General features: G+C 41.0%; 1 protein-coding gene across 2 annotated transcripts; it reads right to left on the bottom strand.

Moving 5' to 3' along the window:
- Nucleotides 1–13: 13 nt before the first annotated feature.
- Nucleotides 14–19,686, bottom strand: aclyb (ATP citrate lyase b). 2 transcript variants are annotated; one of them, XM_041962929.1, is made up of 29 exons: nucleotides 19,551–19,686; nucleotides 16,348–16,529; nucleotides 15,991–16,113; nucleotides 13,872–13,934; nucleotides 13,252–13,442; nucleotides 12,369–12,448; nucleotides 11,935–12,065; nucleotides 11,424–11,542; nucleotides 11,201–11,337; nucleotides 10,844–10,905; nucleotides 10,310–10,427; nucleotides 9,865–10,019; nucleotides 9,108–9,201; nucleotides 8,142–8,171; nucleotides 5,467–5,608; nucleotides 5,174–5,342; nucleotides 4,957–5,061; nucleotides 4,662–4,858; nucleotides 4,417–4,498; nucleotides 4,174–4,284; nucleotides 3,958–4,085; nucleotides 3,774–3,867; nucleotides 3,069–3,223; nucleotides 2,813–2,963; nucleotides 2,538–2,681; nucleotides 2,232–2,345; nucleotides 1,948–2,030; nucleotides 1,569–1,645; nucleotides 14–1,475 (listed from the first exon to the last, which is right to left on the bottom strand). In XM_041962929.1, the coding sequence occupies exons 2-29, from the start codon at nucleotides 16,504–16,506 to the stop codon at nucleotides 1,381–1,383; spliced, it is 3,309 nt and encodes a 1,102-aa protein (XP_041818863.1). In that variant the 5' UTR covers nucleotides 16,507–16,529; nucleotides 19,551–19,686; the 3' UTR covers nucleotides 14–1,380. The 2 variants fall into 2 exon arrangements, with proteins under 2 accessions (XP_041818863.1, XP_041818864.1); XM_041962930.1 differs by lacking the exon at nucleotides 8,142–8,171.
- Nucleotides 19,687–20,181: the final 495 nt, after the last annotated feature.

Genomic DNA, 20,181 nt, shown 5'->3' with positions numbered 1-20,181 from the left:
ACTTCAGCCAAAATGAAAAGTAAAACAAGAAGTTCTTTATTATTATACTATATGACAGCATATTACAAAAACAAAGCATTTTTTCCACAGTTAAATAAAAATAAAAACAAAGATCAAACACAGCAGGTCGTACAGTGGGTCATTACAATGCGTCTCGAGTTTGTGTCAAGTCTTAAGTGAAAGATGGAGCATTCAGTGACAGAGTAGACGTCCCATATTATGTGTCGTAATTTTCCCCAAGTAAAGAAAACTGCTTTCATGGTCCCTCACCAGAAGAAGCTCTCAAGGACTCACAGGGCTCATTCATGAAGCATTTTGTCTGTCTCCTTTTCGTGCCTCTACACCTTCCTGTTGTCTAACAGTTATTCAAAGTAGCAACAGGAGCAGGTCAATTTGTACTTCGTGAGAAAGACCTGAACACCTCAAAACTGCATCTAACTTTACAGTAGCTGATGAGTTTCAACCACTGGTTTACGACCTGGGTTGTAAACAGGCTCGCTCTAGGAAAGGCAATGGTGGAGTGACACGTAAATCATCATGTGTTTAATTCCTTTATCCTATAACGATGACTTGTTTTCCAAACACATGATCTGGATAAGCTCTGTAATATCAACCACAGGACCTTGTTTTTTTCTCTCTCTCTTTTTTTAAACTTTTAACAGACTCCTAAAAATAACTTTGGTTTCTCTTGTGACGAGAGATCTCAGTGGGAGTGAAACTTGGACAAGGAATTCAAAACAGACATTAGATCTAGATTCGCTAGTGATTAAACTAAAGTGCAGGACTCAGAAAGCCAGAAAGCATACATGCCTACAACAGGCAAATGATGATTAAAACAAATCAATTATTTTTTGTTAGTTGTTGTAAAAAAAAGAAAAAAAATGTTTCTGTATTGCTGAGCTTGAAAACATTTCACATCAGCAGCTTTTACTGCAGATGAACTAATCAGACTCTGTAATGCAGGAGTCAGGATTGACATGTGCTTTGAATTCTGCCCTCGTACCAAATATGCAAAACAGGTTTCTTTGCTTTTTTTTTGTTTGTTTTTTTGAAGTACCAACTGATTTTGTGCTCCTGCAACTGCTGCAGCGTGCATTGGTTTGGCTCTTCGTTTAAAACTGAATAAATTACATCTCAGACTAAATACTTTGCAGAAAACAAAATCTGAAAATATACTTCCCCTTTTTGCTGTAAAAACTAGATCGAAAGCTTCTACCCAGATCCCTCAGACAGTACTCCCACTTTCCAGGATCATCCACCCAATTTTTCCAAGGCAGCTGTTGTTATAACTGGACAGTACATATAGATGTTAAGGGAGATGTGTAACGCTGCCTAACCCATTAGCACAGTCACATCTGGAAGTGCGTCCCATTGTGGGGATTACATGGACATATGTTCAGGGAGAACATAGGAGATGTCATCCCAGGGGTGGCGGTACAGACCCTGTTTCAGCCTCTTCTGGTCCAGGTAATGTCCTAATATAATACACACACACACACACACGAGTCAGACGTCTTGTTTTCATTCTTTGAGAGTTAGTGTCATGTCTCTGTCTGAATGGGACTCACCAATAAAGCCCATACTACGGCCAAGGACAAAGATCCCATTTAGTGCACCAATCTCCACAAACTCGTCAGCCTCATCTCTGGAACCAGTTCAACATTCATGTGAGGAACAATACTGGATATTGTGCCATCAACACAGAAAGCAACAGTACAGACAATAGGCTTTTGGCATCTGATCTACGAATAATACATATTCTTAATTCTTAATTTACAGTATTGCAAAAACACATTTATAGTGACAGAAAATATGCCTGAAAAAAAGTTATAGTTGTTGACAAATGTCTTCATATTTGCTTAAAAATACATTATAGTTTTCTAAACCATTTTATATATATTTGCACCTTGCCAGTCTCTCTGTGGCATAGCAGATTGATGTTCTTACCGTGTGAAGCCACCACATGTCCTGAGCAGGTCCACAAAGGCAACACCAATAAAACCGTCTACATTGAGGATCAGGTTGGGTTTCTGTGAATAAGAAAGAGAAATCAATTTATCTAAATGCCAGAGGAATATCAGAGAGCCGGCCAACCTCTTCCCAATTTAACATAAAGATGAGGAAAGGTTCTGCACCATGTTGTGGGTTTGAGAGTAAAATGTGACAACTGATTGACAATTTGACTTTACTGAGGTCTTCCTGTGTTTTGCTTCAGTCTTGCTCACAAGTACCTTGGAGGTGGTGATCTTCTCTACGTCTAGGGCATAGTCGAGTAGCTGGGTGGAGGGGAAATGCTGCTTAACAAAGTCCATCAGAATCTGCACGCGCATGTCTGGGTTGTTGATCTGAAAACAGAGATAGACTGTGTTTTACGTTACAGCTTTGTGTCCTGTTTCAATGAATAAATCACAAGAAGCTCTTAACTGAAACTGTGATGTATTAATTTATTCTAATTCTAATAAAGAAGAATTATTCAGATGTATAATCTTAACAATTCTTGATCATGTAACTTGAGGTAGTGGGAAAACGCTGCCTACTGATTTAACCCTGTGGCCGATGCCCATTATCAGCTTGCCGTCCTTCTTCATCTTGTTGACAAACTCCATGGGCAGCATGCCACTGTCGAACGCCTTGCTGAACTGCTTTGCAGCTGCGTCCAGAGCACCTCCAAAACGATCCCCCTGCCATTTATGAATAAATAATTTTTTAGTAAACAACATGCCCATGTAGGTGGACAAAGACAAGAGAAGGTCATTTTTGGAGGTTAAAGATAGTGGCACAGTGTACGTGTTTGTGTGTGAGCAGTACTGACGATGGTAAGCAGGCCAGAGGTGAGGCTTGAGATAAGGTCCTTGCCAGCTCGAGCACAGACGATGGTGTTGTGTGCACCAGAGACGGCAGGCCCATGATCAGCAGTCACCATCAGGCACATCTCAATGAACTGGCAGGCATAGCGTGGCAACCTACACAAACACACATCTTATTCCACTGAAAATATATTTATTAAAAAGTCAATCCGACTTCTTCTCTCTGATTAACACAAGTTGTCGTCCGGTCGTCATACCAACCTGCGCTGGAACCAAAGCAAGCCCAGCACTCCTCCTAAACCCATCTCCTCTTTAAAGACCTCAGTGATGGGCATGCCAGCGTAGATTAGCTCCTGACCTCGCTCGTCACAGATGCTCGTCATGAATGAGGCTGGCTTACGGATCAGGCCCAACTCCTGGAACAAGTCCAGTATAAGATTTAATGCACAGGTAATAAACACAGCGTTAAAATGTTTGCATGGTGTGAAGCAGAGATTGGTATATATGCCAGCTGATACGAAACAAGAAATTATAGTATAGATATGCCACTGATATGTTGGAGGTAATAGTGGTGCCATTACATATTTTGTTCACCAGAGAGCACTGACAAGTTGTTTTTCCAAATGTTAAGCGTCCCTGCTCACTACAGATGAAGGTCACAATTATTTAATAAACAACAGCAAATCATGTGTCTATCCTTACAGACAAAACAAAACAAAAAAAGGCTACTATAGTTAGTTACTGGCTTTAAAATCCAATATCCAGCTAGCTAGTTTTTAATAATTGAAATAAACTAATTAACTTCCATATTTTTTTTTCCATAACAGAAACTGAAAATATGAGCTCTAAATTGTTCCTCTGCAAGATTCAGTGACTATTACATTCTTCAGTGGTAAAGACAGATGCTGTGAAGAAAATAAAAAGCATGTTTTGGGTTTATCAAGGAGTAATGATCGAGCTTCTTACCCTGGCCCAAGAGTAATCCATAGGTACTGTTGGGGGGGGCACCTCCTGGGCTGGAACGATGGTACCATTGGTCACCAGTTCATCATAAACTGTCCTGTTCCATCATACACACACAATGTCAGTGGAAAACCACAGTAACATTTCAGTGACAAACTCTGGTATGAGCGTGTGATGAATTTCTCACTTGATGACATTTCCTAGCTCATCAAAGCTCTTTGGTACATAAGCTCCAGCGTCTCTCAGGGCCTGGTTCTTAGCTACTGCTGTTTCTGAAGCCTGGTTGGCACAAGCCCCTGCGTGGCCAAACTGAACCTGAAGATGACAGTGTTACACAGGTTGAGTTCAAGAACTCAGCATTCAACAAAATCCAAAGCAAGTTATTTAAACACAGCCGCCAAACCTCTGAAGCGAACATGGTGGCACAAGTTCCGATACACCAGCACACCACGGGTTTGGTTATCCTGCCTTCTGTGATGCCTTGGCAGATCTTGTACTCCTCTGTGCCTCCAATCTGGGTTATTAGAGTGAAAGAGATGTTAAACTACACATAAACATATAAAAAATGCTTAAAATTAAAGTAAGTTCATGCAAATATTACGTCAATGTAAATCTGAAACTATAAACATTTGCAGGGTTACTCCACCTCTCCCAGCACCACTATCATCTTGATCCCTGGAGTGTCCTGGTAACGAAGGACGTGGTCCATGAAGGTGGAGCCTGGGTATCTGGACAAACAGGACCAAAACACAAGGACTTCAAAATTCCTTCAGACTATGTTTCTGTGGAGCTGGGATAAATGATGTAAAAAAAAAACAACAACAACAACAACAGGCTTCAACTGTACAATTGTCCCTCACTATTCAGCAAATCATTTGCAAGCAAATGTACCTGTCTCCTCCGATGGCCACACCTTCATAGACGCCGTCTGTGGTGCGGGAGATGATGTTGTTCAACTCGTTGGACATGCCCCCGGAGCGCGACACGTATGCCACGCTGCCAGGACGGTAAAGTTTTGAAGCCAGGATGTTGTCCAGCATGCCACCTGTGTTTCCAATCTTAAAACAGCCGGGCTTGATGCCTCCAACCTAGGAGACAGAAAATTGGGCTAATATTTCTGCTTACACACTTTGAGGATTAAGCATATCTAGACACATATCCCTGTTGGTGTGATATGGCTACATACTGTAGCGGGGCCGATGATAGTGACGCCTTTCTCATCAGCCATCTTGATCATCCTCCTTGTCTGAGCCTCAGGGATGCCCTCAGCTATGATGGCGATAGTGTGGATCTGAAAGCGCAAATGGATAAGAGACCTGCAATGTCTGGCTGAATCGCACATGTTTATGCATTCGACGTACAGGCTCATATGGAAGCAGAATTTTACAGCATGTCTTTTGTACCTGTGGGTACTGCATGACCTCCATCGTGCTGTCGAATGCTGAGCGCAGTGAAGCAAAGCTGATCAGGACGTCCACCTCGGGGTGCTTCTTCATGGCGTCGGCCATGTTCTTATAGACCGGCAGCAGGATTTCCTTGTGGCCCCAGTAGAATTTCTGCTTGTGATCTCCACTGGGCAACACAGAAAATTAGGAGTAAAATGATTCAAATATAGTAAAACTTTATTTAACTTCACCAGAGTTATGTCCTTAATCAGTAGAGTATCAAGTTTGTAATTTAATCTTGGTGAACCTACGTGAAGGGGTAGACCATAGCTGCCACTGAGGGTTCGTCCCGGGAGCATACGTAGTCAAAGTCCAGCATGCCTTGCACGGCACGTGTCTGCATGCCCCAGACTATGGCCTTTGTTTGTTTTCTGAAGAGCGTGGTGGCTTTGGCTGAAGGAACGAGAAGGCAGGGAGGCAGAGAGAGAGAGAGTCAGCTGAAATAAAAATATTCACAGGGTGAAAGGGGGGTAAGGATCAGGCTCAGGACAGCAGCAGGGATGTGGATGTAACGAGCAGAGTGCACAGAGACCTCACTCTGAGGACAGCGATACAGGAGGTAGAGAAAATAACTCTTCATGTTCATAAAGAGTTTGTAGTTACAAAATCCTGACTGTAAACACAAAAGGCAGGACATGTTTCTCTTTGTTGATGCAGCTTACTGGCATTTGACATATTTTTTTCAGTTTTCACACACTTTCCCTCTTTGGTCACACTTTATATATAAAGACACATATTCACCTAGTTACTTATTAGCATGCATATGAGTCTGAAACTGGCTCTTTATTAGTCATGCTAAACACTTATTAATGCCTTATTCTGGTTATTGAGGGTCAGGGATAGATTATTAAGATTTTAACTGATGTACAACAACTTCCTTACTATCAATATGCAGCAATTAGAAAGTTACTGAGGAAAACTTAAAGTTAATGGCCTAGTACTTACTGAATATGGTCATGCAGAAAAAGTCTTTAATAAGTACTTTATAATGACTAATAAAGAGTCAATGTGCTACTAATATGCATGCTAATAAACAGTTGCTTGATGGTGATTATGTATAACCTTAATATAAAGTGTTAACCCCCCATAACATACTTTTTTCTCACAGATGCATTGTAGTTCAGATGCCATACATTTGTTTTTAGCTGACAAATACTGCTGTTTCATTTAACTTAATGCAACTAATATTAATAAGTGCAGCCAAGTTCCTCTGACAGTCCATTATTTTATCCACCTCCAGGTCAAAAGATTAACTTGGGGTCTCAGATAGTTAAAATTAAGACAGCACCAGTGTTTGAGGTAGAAGTTTGTGGTTGTGGTCAAGAAGTTAGTTTTAAAAACACTTTCCATTCTCCTGTTACTAACGGCTCTGTTCTGCACAAGGCCTGTGCTGTTTTATTGCCACAGGTAGATGACTGGCACTTATTTATTTGAAATTCTTATTTATCTATTATTTACTTATTTATACTTACTTAGGAACTCATCTGACAAAACATTCTTGGTGTTTTGCCTGACCAAACATAACTGAAATACAAAAAATGTTTTCTACTGTATGTTTGTAAAGCTGCTGTAAGCCAAATGGAAATACCAAATCAGTGCTGATGACACAGATCTCCACTAGTAATCTAATTAATACATATCAAGGCAAAGTCCACATACCACAGCAAGCCAGCAGTAGGGCAAGAAAAAAAACAATGGGCAGACTGAGCTGGGACAAAGAGTAAGAAAACACATTATTCTGCAACAGATCTGAAGAGGGTCAAGTGTTCTGTTTTAAACGCAGAGGGTCATGTTAGTCTACTATGTGGTTTCAGGGATTTTGCAGTTAAGTTAATCACCATCTTGCCACACATTTGTTCCAGTCATCCCATGTCTGTCCTCTCTGTCCAGGCTCACTATCTTGTGATGTTATCTGATCCAAATGAAGCTGCGTACAGAGCTATCAACTGTCCAGTACTATCACTGCTTCTTTAACACAGACGGCTGTAGAGTGAGGAGTTATGTTTTACATGGTTTTTACAGGATTCTCAAAGCTAAATTTAAGAATTTAGGCAGAGAGTGCAATTTAACAGCTGTGTGATGATCATAGTGGGCAAATTATGAAAGTTTAAAAAGTAAAAGGAGCCTTGAACTATTTGTTATATCACATTTTCCAGCAGTTTTAATTTAATTAATTAAATTGATGTGACCTGGAATTGCCAGCTTTTGCAAAAATTGACATCTCCCCATTATGAGCTGATGCGCTTCCTAGCTACTGAAGCTAGCAGTAGTGGCAGTGTTCACTACAGGTCTGATGGGGCAGACTGAAAATGGGACTGAACAGCCTCCTGCGTTTAATCCACTGTCGCAACAATCCCACTTTTAGTTCATGGCTGTACAGTATAACGTCTCCAGACAGCCCACAATCAGATCCAAAAACATAACATTACTGCAGGCAGGACAGAACATTTAAGACTTTGGTAAATTAAGTTTAAGAATTTTTAATACCTATGAAGGCTTTCTTTGAGGTAACTGAGTGCAATGTTTCTAAAAACTGTTGAGGACCTGCAGATACCCAGATTTTAAGATGAATCCATAGTCTTGGCAGCACAAATGTTGAAATGAAGCGGTGGTGGGTCATGGTGTTGTTTTGAGGTACTCCAACAGTTAAATTCTAATAATAGCATTAAAGTATTGTCTATCACATCACTTACTATATATTATATACGACACAAATTCCACATTGGTGAACAATGTCAATTTGGATGGAAATGCTTGTTCAACAAATGTATGTTCAAAGATGCAAAACAGCACCCATAAAGGAGAGTAACCCATCAGAACAATGCCAAAAAGAGGGACAGACTAGGAAGGCAAGATGGGAAGGCAGGGGGAAGTGGACAGAGGGCGGAAAGGGCAGGAAGACAGGTTTTTTCACACCCTTCCATACCTCCGCTGCAGCCTGATGAGGCTTTCGCTTCTGTGATCCCCACAGGACGGGAACACAAAATACGACAAAATGAGCACAAAAAAAGGAGAAAAGAATGAGTGCATCTATATCTTATTCATTGAACAGACTTCAGTGCATTTGGTCAGCTGCGTGGCATCTCTGAAAAAGCTCCATAAATAGCACGCCAGAGGAAAGACCATGCAAAGCTAAGCTGCTACAGAGCATGCCTTTTCTGTGCTGCAGTGAAAAGCAATCTAAAAAGTACAGTCTAGCCACAATCACTGTCTCATTTCAAAATAGCCTGTGCTGAACATTTGACCTATAACACTACAGTCACAACTATCCCTACACAACAGCACATAACTAAGTCTAATGAGGACAGCTCATCTTAGCATCAGAAAACTGAAGATATGCTTAATTTGTGGATTGCCTACAATTCTTTACAGTTTTTAATTATTCCAAGGATGACTTGTTCTAAAAAACAAAACAAAAATAATAATATAATGCACCCACTGGGCTACTGAGGCGCAGAGGTGATGTAAACATGTAGGTGTCACACACAGACACACTTCCTATCAAGATGAGGAAGGTGAGAGGTAGGAAAAAAAGGGGCAAACCAGTGTAGGCAGCCGAGCGCAGTGTGGACATGGCACACCTATCACTTACCTTCCTGATGGCCTGTGACCACATTCTTCAGAGGCCACAGTATAGAATGAAGACAGTCTTAGAGAAACAAGCATGAAAAAGATGAAGGTGAGTGGACAGTTTGTGCAGCAAAACAAGAAGAGGAAGAGGAGGGAGAAATTGACAGAAAATTAAAATGCAGAATAGCATTGATGGCATTTGCAGGGAGGGAGGGGGCAAATACAGGACGTAAGGAGCAAAGAAAAAGCAGAAGTGTATGAGTACAAATGGAGTCTTGCTGATAAGAAGCAGTGGAGAGGTGAGTGCCACTGTGTTAGCTACCTGCTGGAAGACCCGCTTTAGACTTTTTGGCCGGGGTGACATCATTAGAAGTCCTCGGTTCAGAGAATGAAGCAGTCCTTGTTGTAGCCGGAGTCTGGTTCAGAAAATAGACATAAATTATTGAATATTAAAAGCCTTACAGAAGGAGAAGCAGAAATGATAACACGGGACAAAAAAATCCCTCTTACAGCAATATTTCACAAGTATTTTTCCATTTTTAGTATGAACACACCAGGTATGAGCTCATCACCACTCAACGTAGCATTGACAGGTACATATTTTAGAGAAGAACATTATTTTAAAATTGCTCATGGGCATTATGAGGTACTGCAGTAACAATAAGCAGTTGTATATATTTTGTCTTTAGCAAGATTGTTGCCATATAGAGTACAAATGATTAAATCTGCTATCATGGGGTGTGGGGTTTTTTTAAGTTAAAAAATTAAAAAGTTAAAATCGTATGCATTTTTCGAGGAAACTGTGATATATGGCCATGACATTCTGCACCAAGTAATATCCAGCTGCCATGGAGGCCGACAGCTAACATCTACAGAGGCTAAAGAGCACACACAATGCATGAAAACTATATAAAGCTATTTCAGTCAAAGCTTAAATAATGTTTGAACAAGCGGGACTGAACTGTATCAGAAGTCACTGAATGCTCTTAAACAATAGAGTGTAATAATGTCTTTACAGGAGAAGAAAAAGACCTGCAGACCATCCTAGTTTTCCTCAGTGTGTTACTTAATGAAAATACCATTGCACTGTTGCTCGCATTGAGAAGGAAGTTGGCGGTATGTGCGTCCATCGGGGGCTGGTTAGGGATTGGCCGGTGGCCCAGAGCCATTCCAACAATGGCTGTCATGTGGGTCTCAGTGCCAAACACATGGATAGGAATACCTGTGGTCTTCCCTGCAGATAGAGAAATACACTTAAACAACTAAATTTCACAAAGTTTATATGAAAAAAATAATAACTGGCATTCATGCTCTCATATCACCTGTGCACGCACATTCAACTACATCATTATCCCTCTTTCCAATCATATGTAGTCCAACAATATAATCTTAAAATTAGTTTGAACCAAAATAACAAATTACATACTCTATGTTATTCTATTATAACGTAGTCGACTTCTTTAACATAACATAATTGAATTCCTTTGTTCTCTTCCCTATGATCCTCAGCTTCATCTCACTCACCTACTTCCCCCATCACCCTCAGCCCCTCCTGGTAGTTGGGCCCACCACGTCGAACAAAGATGGTGACCTCGTGCTCCTTCAGAGGACCTTGGTAGTCTTTGATGGCCCTGACAATGCCCTGAGGAGAGAGACAGGCAGGTCAGCCATCTGGATCACAGACCTTGGATTCTTCTAAAATATCTGTGGCTCAGGGACACAGGAAAGGTGCAGTAGCAAAGCTACAGTGGGCAGCTGAGTTTGTGTCCTCTTGTGACACGAAAATTTGACTTGAAGCAGGAGGGCAAACCAAACTGATCCAAAATCAAAAGTATACTCTTACAGTTGACATTGTCTAAAATGCCTCTTGGGCATAAATATATACTATACAGACAGCCGCGGTATTAACCTAGATCTGATGTTAAGCTTCATACCGAGTGTCTCAACCAACATATTGTGTTGGAGCTGGTTTTTCCTCTTAGGAAAGATTATCAGTTGAGTGTTAGCATAGGCGTAGTTTACTTTTCATGTTGTGTTTCATGCATTCATGTGTTTCACCTTGAATGTGGCTGCTACATTTGTGAAATTGGCGATACTTCCTCCGATAATCAGCACTTTCCCTGTAGGAGACAGAGAGGGGGCGATATGTTAGGAACATGTTCAGGACGGAAATTTGACACCCCAGTTACATAGTCTGGTGACAGACATGAAGTCTATTGCTGGCAACACACAGTGAACAGAGCTCTTGCGCCACACTACAGGAGAGCAAACAGCTCACATTGCAGAAGAATGATCCAACAGGGATTTCTATGCTTAAGTGTGACTGGTAACTCCCTCCACCCACTTTCACCTTTGGCCTACTTTTTTGACCCTGTTTGAGGAAACATGCCCTAATGAAGTGTTGGCTGCACACACCTTGAGGATGTTTCTCCCGTGTCATGAGAGAGAGGATGGTTTTAGCATAGTCGTAGGTTTGCTGTTCACTTGGTGCACCAGAGTACTCGCCATAGTTGGCCAGCTCATCCACCCCACCCAGGTCACAGATGGTGTCACTGTAGGAGAGGGAAGATGGACAGTCAAGTACTATGTCCTGATTCTAGTTGCTAAAGAGGCTCGAAATAAACTGTTTTAAACAAACCTGTAGACTACTGAAGCCCCTCCTCCAGCCACCATGGTCCAGATCCTGCCACGAGGGTTCAGCAGGGTCAGCTTCAAACTGGCACCACTCTTTGCATCCAGATCAGCTATGTATGCTTCCTAAATGACAAATCATTTAGCGAAAATAAATTCTGGTCGATGAGAGCACAAGGTCAAGATTGGAGGCATAAACTGAGACTCAAGCTATTTGTGCACTTAATGTCTGACTAATGTGTAAGTAAATTGAAGTTTAAGGTGCCATCTGAGGATGAGCTGTGACTACATTTAGTATTATATTTGTTCTCAGAGACACTTTTTTTTAATACCTGAACATGAAATTACTGTGAATATTTAAAAAAGTATTAGGTGTGCATACAAAAGAGCTACTCCCACAAAACACAGCACTTGAAAAAGATCCATTTACTTAAACACACAGCAGAATTATAACCCAATCGATCTTAATACACACACACTTTATCATGTAACCAGCTTTATTGTCCTTCGGGTCTTACCTCTGGGTATGCTTCTCTGCCAAAGGGTGGTGGAAAGTCCACATCACCCCATTTAGCCTTACAGATGTAATCTGCTGTGGCATCAATCTTGGCTGCCATGTCGAGGACGTACACCCCGTCTTGGGTGATGACTGGTAAAGAAAATTTAAAAAAGTCATGTTTTCCTCAAATAAAGATGCCATAGAGGAGCATCAGTGGTAGATCTGCCCATTGATGTGCATAAACTAGTAACTTGTTCCCATAAATTAATAATGAATCTCAAAGTACTTGATTCATTCTCTTGAACTGTAGATGGACAAATAGAGCTGTTGTATCTGTAAAACTGTTTCCATCTTTCCAAACGGAAGAAAAATGCTTGATCTCGCTTCTGTGAGGACTACAGCAGAAATGAATATAAATATGCACAGTTGAGAGGCATGTTAAGAAAAACATACCCAGAGGGTTGATCTCAAGGTAGGTGAAGTAGAGGTCCTCATACAAGTTGAAGAGGCCCACTATAAAACTGGCCAGGACTCTACAAGAAGGAAGAAAACAAAAAAACAGTCAATTAAAATCACCACACAAAAGTGGACACAAATAAGTCTTACTATACTACTAATGAGTGCAGACCAATGCTTTCCATCAATAATACATTAAAAAAACTCTGAGCTTCTGAGAAAAAAGTCCTAAACAGAAAAGTTATGCTGCATAAAAGCTCAGAATGTTCTCGAAACACTGGGGATGGCATTTGGAAAAGGAGGGGCCAATAATCTAAAACATACAGCTCAAGGTCACACAATAACAAATGACTCAAACTACACTGAAGACAGACACCTTCTTTGATTCATGGGCAGAAAAATATAAGGACAAATAGTAAAATATTAAATCCACCACACCTAGGTTTCTACTGACAGTGTTAGGTGGGACAACAACTATATGCCATGACATGAGACATGGCTGGTTGTCACTATACTGCATTTGTTGCAATAACTGGCTAAACACGTGAGGGGGAGCAGCTGTGATCAAAGGCTTTCTGATGTGTAGTTGAGTCAGCAGAGTGCTTGGGAGCAGCTGGATACAGAATATTGCAGCAAGTATACAATAAACACAAAATTGCAACATATATCAGACTGAAATTGCAAACTGCTATTGTATCACATTACAAGGTGGCCTTCAATTCCTGCCCCCTACCAAATGGATACAAGATGAAATCCCTGGTATTATATTGTATTAAAACATGTACATAAAAGACGTTTTTATGTCTTATTTTCACTATGTTTGTGTAACTACTGTATACCTTTCAGAATGGATAAAAATGAATAAAGGATGTGCCCATACTCTTTCTTGTCATCAGGAACATGCGTGAGGAGCTGCTCTGTGACTTGGTCCTCACTCAGCTTTTCATCCACTGCAACCATCAGCCTCTGGGCCTTGGCGTCCACGTCACCCACCTCCACTCCTCCCTCATGGTGGAAAAGTACATGGTCGCCCTCACGTGTGGCATAGATACACACATAAAACTCCTCCTCCTTGGTGGGCCAGTAGAGGACCAATACAAGGATACACAAATACATTTTCACTTATTTAGTTTGCAAACAGCAGCATGCATTCCCACTTATTTACAAAAGGCTGCCAAGCTCTTTCGGCAACAGTCTTGAGAAACCTGCAGTTCCCTATTTTAACCAAACTGACCTTCCCAAAACTGAAGAAATCAGCCAACTAATCACATGCACACTGACCTAAATACAAAACACGCAAAGTAACCTTTGCATCCTGGCCCTGGATGTTCACTGTCCTGCTGAGTGGGATAATAAGTAGCTTTCTTGGTTAGCGTGGGTCTATGAAGCTCTTTGAGACAGTATTGATGATTAAAGGCTACACAAACAAACTTGACCTGGCTTTCAAACATGACAACTAGGACACGGAATGACAAAACACAAAAAACTGGCATACATTACCTGTGTGTGAGGAACAAAAGGCTCAATGAGGAAGTTCTTCAGCACACCCTTTGCCTTCCCCACCTATTCAGGAATTCAAGAATGTTAGTCTAACTTACTTTTAGTTTTGGAAGGAAATGACACTAGGGTAATTATTTTTTTTCCCCCTTAAACTAGGCAGCACTAACACATTTTCTTATAAGAAATTTTGTTTGATTTTGTAAGCACCATGTAAGTGACTGGAGCCTGCACACATGCTGCTCCCAAATTACTATGCCTTGTTATCTTTACACACCCTGTTTTGTTTATGAGTTTTATATGTGCACATACCATTTTTTTCTGAAGAGGAAAGCACACAAAATGGCATATGATACATACCAAACAACTACATGGCTGGTGTGTAAATTCCCTTTCATATATAATGGAATTATAGCGACAGTCTGTTTGAAGTGCAGCACAGCATGTATAGACCAGTGACAAATTACAGGAAAAACCTGAATGAGTAGAGAAACACAACAAATGCATACGCTTCCACACAGGTGCTGTGTTTAGTAGTGTATGGTGCAATTAAGCAATTTACATCCCATCATGCTCTGTGGCATGTATCAAAATGCTGAGCAGGCCCAGTTTATTTTGAATCAAGATGGCAGGTGGAAAAGATCTAAGTGACTTTGAAAGAGGGTTCATTGTTGGGGCATGGACAGCACTCCTGTTGTCAGTCACAAAGACTGCTCAGATGGCTCTCTTATGCCGTGGGGGGGGTTATTTTGCTGGCATGATTTGGGTCAACTTGTCCCCTTAGAGGGAAGGGTCACTGCAAGTCAATACAAAGGTCTTCATCCAGTGATGATGACTGATTTCTACCATGATTGGAATGGTGCCCTCCACAAAGACAATGCGCCTATCCTGATGGCATGAGGGGTTACTAAAGTATAAATGAGTAGTATGAGTACAAAATGATGTGCAACCTTAATCTATGGCCTTGGCAGTCACCAGATCTCAACCCAACTGAACACCTGTGGGAGATTTTGGACTGATGCATTAGACAGCGGTCCCCACCACAGTTCTCAAAACACCAACTAAGGGAATATGTTTTGGAAAAACGGTGTTCATTACTCCAGTAGAATTCAAGAGAGTTGTACAATCAATGCCAAGGTGCAATTAAGCTGCTCTGGCAGCACATGGTGGCTAAACACCTTACTAAGACACTTTGTTGTTTTTTCCTTTGTCACAAGCCTGTATATACATATGTTGGACCAGAATAGACCACCCTCCTCCACAGCATTACATAACCTCTGACCTGGCAAATCTAAACATAAGCCCGTGGCCTCTGGCGTTGGCATGACAGGTCCATATGCTGGCACTTAGAGACAAGGAACTGTAGCTTACATTCACTTCAGATGCCATACAAAACACGATGTGGCAGTCATGTTATATGCTACCTGGGTCAGACTTTGAGGCTGCATTGTCATCATGCTTTACAACATAATTAGTCAGAAAAATCCCATTGAGAAGCCGGGACCATGTGGTTAATACAGCTCTAACTATTGATCAATCCAAGAATAAAGCAACACTAAAGAAAATAAAGCTATTGGCGAGCTGGTACACTGACAGAATAAGTACTGGATATTTATTAGAGCAGATACTGTGCAAATGAAATTATGTTATTTTGAATAGGGATACAGACAGAATTGCTAGTCCTTCATTAAAAGACTGGCTGCTTTTTGTCTGGATGACAAGACAACTAAGTGACGAGTAAAGACTGCGTTCAGACTAGCATTAATGAAAAAAAATGGAGCCCATTTAATCAAATGGGATCACCCCATTCCACTGACACAGTGGTGAGATAAAAATAGCAGGCAAAAAAAATTGCAGAATTGTTCATCAAAAAGTTGAACCAACTTTTGGCAGACTGCAAGTCCATATTCCTGGTAGGTTACCTTGTAACGTCAACAGCATATTTCTATTGGTTTACATGCCGACAACAAACAATGACTTTCCAGAGAAGTGAAATCCTTCCTCATAGTTTTACTATTACTCTAGCTGAACTTCCTGGATCACATCTAATTGTCTCAAAAGTAATGCTGGCCTGCTTTTGGTCTAAACACTCACTAAAACAGATAGATTACAGTCAACTTACAGTGGTCTCTCTCATGAGGCGGGCTTTGAGCCATTCTTGGACACCCTGCAGGTCCAGGTTAATGCCCACCAGGCCGAGCTTCCCGCGTCGCTTGATTAGTTGATCTGGCTTGACCACCAGCCGCTACAGTGGAGGCAAGTGGAAGACAGATCAGGCATCTAAATACACAGTCACATGCTGCTGTGATGGTAATGACATAATGTGCAGCAAATCGTGTACACTGAGTTTCAGTGACGTGCAGTATGTAATTAGCCTCATGATTTCAATATTCCTTTGTCAGCAGAGGAAACAACCTAGACCAAGACAGGCTAGCAGAAGGCTTTTGAGGTTGTATTGAGTCGGTCGCAGCAGCCTTACCTCCGTTAGCAGCCATGGATGCTCCTGTGTGAGACGGTCCCAGTCAGTCTCAGCGGTGACACTGGCATAGCGGAAGCGGTTTTGCACGGCCGCTGAGGTGCAGATGAACTTATACAAGAACTCTTTTCCTGTCTGCTCTGAGATGGCTTTCGCCGACATGGCAACGCCAGATATCACAGGACCTTTGGGAAATGGAGGACAGCAGTTAATTTCACAGTCACTGCATCATCATGTTTATAATGCATAGATACATTTTGAGAGACTACAAACTGTAGGCCAAGTCAATTCTGATTTTCAACCAAGATGGGGCTACCATCGAGCCCTGATGGACATGTATATGCACAGTATGATGTGATTCAAAGTGTATGTTTACATTATTTCATGGTGTTGCATGCCTGTTAAAAAGTATGAAATCCTGGAAAATAGATCCAGACTTTGGGCACATGCTGTGTGGGACAGTGGGTACAAGTGATTGATTAAATGTGCTATGATTATGTGATAACAGTCACACAGTAATGTTTTACAAAGTCAGATTCACTAGCCTTAATCTAGTGGATCACATATTTATTGAATTCAACTGGCCTTCTAAAGCTTTCCGGTTCCTCACCAGCAACACGTCTGTGTTTCAGTTTTTCACAGTGACAAATCCTTTGCTACAATCTGTGCTCTACTGTATGGCTACATATTTATTTAATATGCTGGACTGGCAATGAAGGCAGCTCGCAAAATCAAAAACAGACCTAGAGACAGTTATGCTCCAAGATCTATGGAGGATTCTATGCATCAGAACATAGAACTGCTGAAATTGAGCTTGTTTTATAAACTGCATAAGCTAGTATACTTTGGGCACAATAAACCAACTCATCATAGTTGCTCTTTTCTCATTTTTTTAGTAGTGCACACAAAAGCCTTCATTAATCTGAAAGAATCATTTCTCTGTTCAGGCTAACCCAGCTAGCCACCGGAAAAGCACAGATTAAACAGTATTACTTCTGAATTTTAAGGTTCTTGTATGTGACAGCTCAATTACTCTTTGCTCCAAAACTAGAAACCTGGGATCCACAGTGAAAATAAATCATTTTGTTTCTACTTAGCATTGTTCTGGTCATTTTTACCAGTGGAACTATAGATTGGTGTCATCTCACTGCTGATATGTAAAACTACCATTACATACATTAATAGAGGAGAAGGTAGTGAATAGTCAAAGTGTTTTGTTCTTCTTTTAACCATTTTAAAGATTTAATTGAGAGGCAGAATAATATTTAAACAGTCAATCACAGGTTTTAGTCCAGTTTCCATTGTGGATATGAGAAAAAAACTAAAACCAAAAAAGACTAAATTGCAGCCCAATTAAGGATTAAAAGCAGAGATACATCAACAGCTGAAATGATTAGCCAATCAAGGGAAAATTCATCTGTAAATATTGTTGTTTTCCAAAACAAAAATGGCAATAATTTTCTGGTTCCAGCTCCCAAAAAGCATCTTTTTCTGTGGTATAATTACTGTATTTTGAATATCTTTGGTTTATCACCTTCAACCCTGGAGAAATTGCAATGAGCAGCCCTATGTGCAGTCACTAAAAAATGAACACCAACTACAGCAGTTTTTGATACATTACTATCAAGATCATGACAAATCAAGCAAAAAAGATAACTGATTCACACCCAGGCCAAATTTAGAGGCATACTTGCATGTTAAAAGATAAGTTTTATCAGCAACAAAAACAAGATATGATAACAAAGACTGGCGAGAAACTCTCCTTTTACTGTAGATCTCCATCAAAATACACAGTCTCAAATAATAAAAAGCTACCAAGCATTGCCATTTAACATGTTCAGGGATTTCACAACAATACATGTGTCTGAGGAAAGAGATGAGCCTGTGCAAAGACAACAGGATTCACGCTGTTGCATGCTGTCAGACCTGATCAGCAAATCTATCAGTTGCTCAGTACTCAATTGACACAAACATACACCTATGCATTTAAAGGTCATGTATTCTTTGGCCTACTGCCTACAGTTTACAGCTCTACAGTTTACAGATACAGATCTTTAAGGCAGGTGTGTGGAAAAGGCCATGACAAAACAAACGGTGATAAGGTGTGAGCCTTGATAGCTTACGCCCTAACTCCTCTGCCACTGTCTAACTGATAACATTTTAATGGGGGTTATTTAAACATCTGAAACGCAAGCGGTAGCTAGTCAGCTGCAGCACTTCAGCACAGAAAGTCAGTCTGCAAGATGACTGTGATATCTAACCCGGGGGGAGTTTGGCTAGGATTTAGCTTAGCAGGCTATCCCAGTCATGCTCTCAGGGGCAGATGTCCCAGTATTTAGCCTGCCATAATCCACGGGTCCAGTCCATTGTTTGAACCCATTAAGCCGTGAAATTTGTGTCAATGTACAGGCTCCTGAGATGAAGGAAACTGGGATTTGGAGGCAGCAGCATCACCGGGGCCAGCGAGGGGGGCACACTGCTTCAGACACAGCTGCGGTTTGATGAGCCAGGCAGTGCTGTAGCATCACGTTTCCCGTGCAAACCACGGCACAACATCATGAGAGCCAGGCCAACACAAGTGAATGAAGCTTCTGTACTAGCTACCACACCCACTCCCACAGCGTGTAGCCTAAACTAGCTAGCCAAGCAAGTTCAATAACTTTAGCGCGGCTCGCAGTGTGTAAATAAGGAACAACTTTCGGAGAGGTAATACAATGAAAAGATGAACAGAGTGAGACAAGACAGGAAATGACAAGTTTGCGGAGGCAGGGAGAGCTGTTTGCGGATGGTGACAAGTTAGCCTGTGACTAATATGAGCTATGCCTTTTTTCCTGGCGAGTGTTGGTCAGTTAGCTAGCGTTAACGTTAAATCCTTTCAGCTTTGCGCAATAACGCTATTTCACAGCTAAGAAAAACAATACAGCAAATAGTTATAGCTTAGCTATAGCTAACTCTGACAGAATAACAGCGACTGTAGTTTTCTGGTTTGTTTGTTTGATTTGTTTTTTTTGTTTGTTTGTTTTTTGTTTGTTTTTTTGCAGACAAACCTCACAGCATCTCACACTCGCTATCCTGAAGTCCTTGACTGACTGGCTGGCTAACGGCTGTAGCCTCACACTGGTGCAGACAGCCGTTAGCTCACCGGTAATAAGAGAAGCTAACTGACGTTGGCGTTTAAAAGAAAAGAACTGAGCGAAAACATTTACCTTGTCAATGGCAGTAGCACCTTCCTGAAGCACAGGAATTGGGTCCTGGCCAAAACTGACACAGCTAAAGAGTCACTTCTCCTTGTTGCAGAGTCTGCCCCTGCCAGTTGCCACCTCACTCCAGTTCTATCGCACCATAATCTGGCGACTGTCTACACGTCCATGCCGGTACCTGATTGGTTTAAACGTGGTCACGTGGTGATGTCAGTTCCACCCACAGCTTTATGATAAGAATCCTTTAAAAAATCACCATAAAATTCCAGTATTTTCAATAGTCACATAACCCTAATTCCACGAAAGAATGAAAGAATCCCTGTGATTAAACTTGTGTTTATGTCTACGTGAAGCATTGCATTTGTTAACGTGTTAATGTAAATATAACAAAGTAAATTTGATCATATAGGAATCTATAGACAGTGGTGGAAGATGTTGTCAGATCCTCAATAGTCAATAACGGTAATACCACGGTCTAATAAATAAAAAACCCTACACATTTGCTTAAGTATTACCAGAAATGTATTAAAACTACAAATTATGAAGAATGCCCTCTTTCAGATCAGTATATTATCATTTGTTATTAGATTATATCATAATAATAAGGCTGATATATCAGAATGCCACTTTTTAGGTA

This window comes from Chelmon rostratus, chromosome 21 (genome assembly GCF_017976325.1).
Source record: "Chelmon rostratus isolate fCheRos1 chromosome 21, fCheRos1.pri, whole genome shotgun sequence".
NCBI lineage: Eukaryota > Metazoa > Chordata > Actinopteri > Chaetodontiformes > Chaetodontidae > Chelmon > Chelmon rostratus.
This window is presented reverse-complemented; position numbering and strand designations above follow the sequence as displayed.